The sequence below is a fragment of the Trichechus manatus genome, unplaced genomic scaffold (genome assembly GCF_000243295.1).
Source record: "Trichechus manatus latirostris isolate Lorelei unplaced genomic scaffold, TriManLat1.0 scaffold00127, whole genome shotgun sequence".
Taxonomy (NCBI): Eukaryota; Metazoa; Chordata; class Mammalia; order Sirenia; family Trichechidae; genus Trichechus; species Trichechus manatus.
The window spans coordinates 7,894,762-7,902,104 of record NW_004444063.1 but is presented as its reverse complement, the minus strand read 5'-3'; the positions used below and the strand labels follow the sequence as shown (position 1 = coordinate 7,902,104).

General features: G+C 39.2%; 1 protein-coding gene across 1 annotated transcript in view; it reads right to left on the bottom strand.

Moving 5' to 3' along the window:
- Positions 1-3,976: 3,976 nt before the first annotated feature.
- Positions 3,977-7,343, bottom strand: part of HINT1 (histidine triad nucleotide binding protein 1) — a 19,106-nt gene continuing 15,739 nt past the window's right edge. The window contains exon 3 of the mRNA XM_004384763.2: positions 3,977-4,297. Coding sequence (XP_004384820.1) covers positions 4,133-4,297 — 165 coding nt within the window. The 3' untranslated portion in view covers positions 3,977-4,132. The remainder of the gene's footprint in view (positions 4,298-7,343) is intronic.

The window sequence follows — 7,343 nt, the reverse complement described above, 5'->3', positions numbered from 1 at the left end:
GCTAATCAAAAGGTTGGCAGTTCAAATCCACCAGCCGCTCCTTGGAAACACTATGGGGCAGTTCTGCTCTGTCCTATATGGTCGCTATCAGTCGGAATCGAGTGGATGGCAATGGTTTTATGGTATATAAGGTATTCAAGGAGTAATTACTATCATTAGCTGGTACTATCAAATAGTTTGCTTTACAGTTAAATGAAATGATATACAGAGTTTTAATCAGCAGGCATTATTAACAGTACATATTTGAGGAAAAAACAACCACTTTTTGCTCTTTAAAACTCCATGCTGTAAGAAAGGACCTTTTTAAAATTTATTATTTTTTAAGTCATAATGTGAATTGAAAAAAATATATACTGTAGTCAGTATATAGAGCACAAGAAACATGTGCAGCAATGAAGGAGCTTTACTTGGGATTAAAGTTGCACACACGATTACTCACAGAAAATAACTGGCGGTGGTCAAGACCAGTGCCTCCTGGCTTGACTCAATGTTAAAAAGAGAATGCAGGCAAATTGTGGCTACTTGGAGCAGTTTTCTCAGCACTTGGGAAAAGGTTCAAGAATGCATGGCTGTTTTTCCACATTCACGTACACTGGCTATCAGTGATGGGGCACAGACTGTGACTTGTCTCTCAGTATCTACTCTACCTTCTCCCTTTCGAATTTTATTCTGGGTGGCAAGTTACCCAGCCTGTCTTAAAACCTGGTGTGGCTAATGATACATCAGGTGTTGAGAGGAACCTCTAGAAAAGCTCCTTTAAAAAGGGACATAATGCTAGCATGTGGCTTTCTGCCCTGTTCCCCTTTCCTCTCTTTTTGATGGGAGAATCCAACAGCTAGAGCTGCATCAGTAATATTGAACCATGAAGTCATCTTGAAGATCAAAATCAAGTGCTAAGGATGGCAGAGCAGACAGGAGCCCAAATTCTTGCTGACATTACGGAGCTGCCAAAAGTCCTGGACTTCTACCTCAGGACTCTGTTGAGCAAAAAAATAAGCCTCTATCCTGTTCAAACCTGTTTTATGTATTATGAAGGATAATTCTAATCTATACAAATGAAAATTACATGTTTTTAAAGTAAGGGCTATAGACTATTCTGATTTTCTCAGTGGTTTACTCGAACAGATTATCACAATGATAAATTAAATCCTTTGAAGGGCTTGAACCTATCACTTCATATTTAAAATGTAACATTTAATAGCTGTCATCTCCCATTTAATCTCCCCGTCAGCTCAGTTCAACTGAGCTGTGGTACTATGGTCTCCACAAAAACTGGCTTACAAATCCAGTTGTTACTTCTAAACTTGCTCATGCTGATACTCATCCTCCTGGCTAATTCAAAGAAGACAACAATCAAGGAACTAGGCTGCCGTAATTGTTAAAATCCCAAGCCACCTTATACAGGTGGGTAAATTCCACTACTCAATCATAGGTCTTGTATTAATTAAAGAGCTACTGTTACCTAAACCCTGAAATCTCAGTGGCTTAACACAACTGAAGTCCAGCAGTCAGGAATGGGGACGGGAACTCTGCTCCATTCATTCATTCAGGGACTCAAACTCTTTCCATCAAACAGCTCAAGGTCTACAGGCAGATAATGTTGATTGGGTGTATGTTTTGTTATGTGTATTTTCACAAAAAAAAAAAAAGCTCAATGTCTTCTGCTGAATCCTTTCTGCATTATGCCAGCACAGAGAGTGAGCATGGGAGACAGCATGGAAAACTTTTCAGGGGCTTGGAAATGGCATACATCAATTGCTTACACATCCAACTGACCAGACTACAGTCATATGGCCCCACATAGCTGGAAGGATGTGGAGAAATATAGTCTTGCTATGTGCTAAAGAGAAAAGAAAATGGGGTGTTTAGTTATCTAACAAAACTTAGTGGCTTTAAACAACAATAATTATTATCTCTCAGTTTCTGTAGATTAGGAATTCAGGAGCAGATTGGCTGGGTGCTTCTGTCTTGGGGTCTCTCATCAGGTTACAGTCAGATGTTGGCCAGGACTGCAGTCATCTGAAGGCTTGACTGGGCCGAAAGGATCTACTTCCACAGTGGTTTATTCACATTGCTGACATGTTGTTGCTGGCTGCTGGCAGGAGGCCTTTTCCTCTCAACATGGGCCTTTCCAGTGGGCTGCTTGAGTGTCCTCTGTCACAGCAGCTGGCTTACCCCAAAGTTTACAATCTAAAAGACCAAAGTATAAGCCACAATGCCCTTTGTGACTTAGCTTCAGAAATCAAACTCTGCCTCTTCCACCATACTACTGATCAAAGACCCGCCCTGATTGAATATGGGAAACTACACAAGGGTGTCAACACTAGAGGTAAGGATCACTGTAGACTATCTTAAAGACATGAGGTTTGCTGTATACTACCACAGGTCTCTTTAAGGCAGAAAGGTCACACAGTTGTCTACCTATTTATTAGCACAGGTTTGACTAAATTAGGAGAAAAGACAATATGCTTGCAGTACCCCAGAGGCTCTCAAGAAAGCAGACTCAACCCTCTTTTACATAAATGCTTCTCTCATGATTTCATTCTTTATTGTGGCACAAATCCTTCCAAAATTCCTCTCCAGACCTACCCCCAATATAAAGCCATAACGGTACAAGAAAAAAAATGATTAAAAAAAAATCCTCTTGGGCTGGGAAAGGTTTTTTAAAATATAAAACAAGTTTTTTAAATGAGACATAAATTATGAAAATATTTTAAACACCATAAACAAAGGAGACAAATGACAAATTGGAAAAAGTTATTATTTATAACACATAAAGAGTTAAGTCCACCCCACCAAAAAAATTTTAAAAATCACTAAAAAAATAAAAAATTCAAAAGAAAAACAAAGAATTTTCAAGTAAATGTGTCACCAAAACTAAAAACCCATTGCCATCGAGTCAATTCTGACTCAAAGCGACCCTATAGGACAGAGTAGAACTGCCCCATTGAGCTTCCAAGGCTGTAATCTTTACGGAAGCAGACTGCCACGTCTTTCTCCTTGGAGCAGCTGATGGGTTCCAAACGCCGACCTTCTGGTTAGTAGCCGAGTGTCTAACCACTGCACTACCAGGGCTCCTTAAATGTGTCAAAATCCTACTAAAATGCTCTTTTCAGAGATTTAAAAAAAGGAATAAGCCCACAAGGGCAAACAGAATGAAAAAGAAGACAAAAGAGACAAGAACTATCCAATTTTCAAAGCTGGAAAGTAAATGAGCTAGTGGTTACTGATTTGGCAGACAGGAGAAAATGAAAGCTAAATGCCTATAGGTAGGAAAGTAGAGAAGCAAAACCATTTGCCCTGCAGAACCTTCAAAAGGCTGGGGTGTGTGGCGAGATCAAAACCAGAAGGTTTAGTTTGCGTAAATGAGGCTCCCTCCACAACTCCAGAGTCAGATTCATACACAACTTAAACAAATTTGCTAGTGTGCACATACACAATCACAACAGTGAATTTTCAATTTGAAAAGTGAATGCTAAGTAAAATGTTTTCAAGTTTTTATAATAAATATTCAGAGAGTTTGGATAGCAAGGAGATACCGATGCATGGCTTCACATGGTCATCAACGATTCAGTGACAACATTACTTTCACCCCTTCCAAATTACTCCAACAGTCCAGGGAAAACACGTGGGTTACACCCAAAACCTTGTTTCTAGACCCAAAGTTTTCGCTCACTGGATCAATCGTATCACATACTCCTATGTTCTTAGAAAATGAGAATTAGGTTAGAAAATCTTCTCCTGGACTAATATTTCTTGATTTTAGCCTGAAAGGATATTTCAAAGCTATAGCTAAATTTATGAAATCCTGTAATTTGTCCCCAAAGACTAGTCATGCCATTATAACAATGTCACAGTGAAGTCTCACCAGGAGAAAAAACAAGAAATCTCCCAAGTTATGAACCCCACCCTCCAAAAAATTCCAACAAATACCTTTTTTAAAATAACAAATCAAATACAGAATTCAGACAGACTGTAAACCATGCAACAATGTCTTTTATTATGTAAGGGTTTTTCAAATTATTTCCTTAATCTCTCCATATGCAGGCAAAAATAAGTGTACTGTTTAACATATTAGAACATGCAAACCTGATCATTGCCTAGAGAAGGGAAAAGTATCCCTAAAGCATTCTTAACCAGGAGGCCAATTCATCTGCCGACCTCCAAGAACATGGAGATGAACATGATAGACAGACTGTCCCCCATCTGAACCTTCATTCACCACCATTCGATAACCCTTGTGCAGGCCCAGATCAGCAGCACATTTCTTGCCAACAATCATTAAATGTCCAAGAAGCTGAAAAAGAAAAAAAATTTCTTAAGCACACGCAATTTAAAACTTCCTGCCATTAAACAACAAACTGCCAATAAAAATATTAAAAAACTGTCAAGTTGAAACATACCCCCTTAAAAGGGCAAATATGTGGAAAATCTTTTAATCCTAATACAGCATAAATTATACTAAAAATCCATTAAGATATTAAATCATTGCTAAATGGAGTCTATTTGACGGCAACTAACAACAATTTCAATCAACAAAATCTGCTGCTTGATTAAATAACATTAAAAAATCATATTCCAAATAGTATTTTTCTTGCTTTCCTGGTATGAGGGAATGTATCCGTCAAGACAGGTTTAATTACACTGTGGTAACAAACCACCCCCAAATCTCTCTTACAACAAAGATGCTTTTGTGCTCACTACATGTTCATCACAGGCTGATTGTTGCTTTATATTCTGTAACTTTTTCACTTAGAGATCTAGGCTAATAAAGCAGCCTCTAGACAGTAATGGTGGCAGCAGGAAAAGAGAACATGGTAAAGGAGGTGCTGGCTCTTAAAGTTTCTGCTCAAAAGTGACATATACCACTTGTGCTTGCATTCGCTCATTGGCCAAATCAAGTCATATAGCTAGGCCTGCCCTCAAAGAGCAGTAAGTGTAATGCACTTCCCTAAAGAAAGGTAGTGAGAATTTGCGAACAATTATGTGATCTACCACAAGGAGCACTATTGTTGTTGTTAGGTGCTGTCAAGTCTACTCCAACTCATGGCAACCTTATGTACAACTAAACGAAATGATGTCCAGTACTACGTCACACTCATTATCACTGGCATGTTTGAGTTCATTGCTGCAGCTACTGTGCCAATCCATCTCTCCAAGGGTCTCCCACCCCTCATTGGCCCTCTACTTCACCAAACATAATATCCACCTCTAGTGATTGATCCCTCTGGGTGATGTGTCCATAGCACGCAAGTCAGACAATGCTGCGCTGTGATCCATAAGGTATTCACTAGGTAATTTTTAGAAGCAGATCACCATCCCTTTTTTGCTACCCAGTCTTAGTCTGGAAGCTCCACTGAAATCTATCTACCATGGGTGAGTCTGCCCGTATTTGAGATACCGGTGGCATACCTTCCAGCATCACAGCAACACGCAAGCCACCACAGTACAACAGACAGGTGGGGGACAAGAAGCATTAGGAAAATTTTTAATTGATGCCTATACCCCTGGCAGAACATATATATATATATAGACACACATATATATTTATGTATTTTTTTTCCCCTGTGCAATCAACAGCACTAACAGATGAAAGGTTACTGAGCCATTTCCTACATATTATCACATTTCTATATTGAGGAAGATAAGTATCACCAACTAATCCTTGCTTAGAACCCTTCTTGTTTAGGAATCTAGTTTACTTGTTCTTTTGATATGTATGCTTGTATAATTTGAAGAGAAACTTGACTTTTATATTTAAAATCAGGCAAAAGAACCACAATTTTTGCCCCATAAAAATAAACTGAAAAGTCTCACATCATCTCTTTGGTCGAAAGGCTGTCCCAGCTGAACCAGAAAAACTCTCCCTATCAAAGTACAAAAACCCCTCTTTGCTGCTGCCCCAAACACCAAGGCAGCAAAGCCAGCTCTGAGAATCAGAACCCTTCTGAAGGTAGAAGGCTGCAACAGTGTGGAAGTATTGTTTGCTAAATAGTGTTTGCCTGCTGTATTTATTTCATAGTGTATAAAATGTGTTTAAAAAAAAAAAAGTTCCTCTGTTTTTTAGTGACTTTAAACGTCTCGTTGCCACTGTAAGAATTAAATTACGTCTTTGACCAGGGTTGGCAGGCATCCATAAGCTTCAGACTACAATGGACTATACTGCAGGAACAGCCGAGTTCACTATTCTGGGGCTTTATTGTTGTTGTTAGGACCGTCGAGTCAAGTCTGATTCATAGCGACCACCCCATGTGACTGAGTAGAACTGCCCCATAGGGTTTCCTAGGCTGTATCCTTATAGAAAGAGACTGCCAGGTCTTTCTTCCATGGAGCTACTGGATGGGTTCAAATCGCCGACCTTCTGGCTTAGCAGCCAGGCACTTAACTGTTGCACCACGAAGGCTCCTTTGGGGCTTATTAGGGCAATGGAAATAGAAACTTAAGATTCTCCCTTTCCAATTTTCTTGCCATAGGAACCAGAGTTCCCTCTTCCGAGAGCTTGTTAGAATGTTGGTAAGACAGGCTAACTCCCACCTTTGTTCTCTTGCCATAAAAAATCATAAATAGTGAACCGGCAGTTGAAGGTTCTTTCTCTATACCTTCCATCTTTATTTTCACTAGAGAAGAAAGCGAGCAACACACGGGTAGACTCCATGTGCAAATGGTGACAAACTACCTATACACTGAGTCAAAAAACAGAAAAAGGATGACCCAGAGTGATACCAAGTATTTGCCACAGAGTCCTGCAAGTCCCAAAAAAGTACAGCAGATCTAGCAATGTCCATGCTGGTCACAAATTGAATGATGAGTTAACACAGTTTTAAAGCTGTTCAGTGAATCCTTCCTAGCAAAGAACTGTGTCTTCTATGCTAAGAGCTGATTTTAAAACTCCAATTTAGAAAGTTAATTGGGTAAAAATTAACATTCTATCTAGAGGCAAGAGCTATGTTTGAGTAAGCAGCTCTGATCTTAAAATACCATGATTTGTGCAATTATAATGAACGTTAAAACATTAACATTCAGAAGGTTTAATCTTCCTGTTATTCCAGATAAGGTGGTATTTTACCATTCAGCACTCTAACCTTTGAACTGTATGATTTGTACAAATGTACTGAGTTAAAAATTAATGACTTGAAGTTTCTAAAGTTTCAGGAGTAATTTCTCACTTAAAAAGGACCTCTAAGACCATGGTCTCGAGGAACATCAACACAGTTTATAAAGAAAATGTTCTACATTCTACCTTGGTGAGTAGCGTCTGGGGTCTTAAAAGCCTGTGAGCAGCCATCTAAGATACTCCACTGGACTCACCCCTTCGGGAGCAAGGGAGAATGAAGAAAACAAGA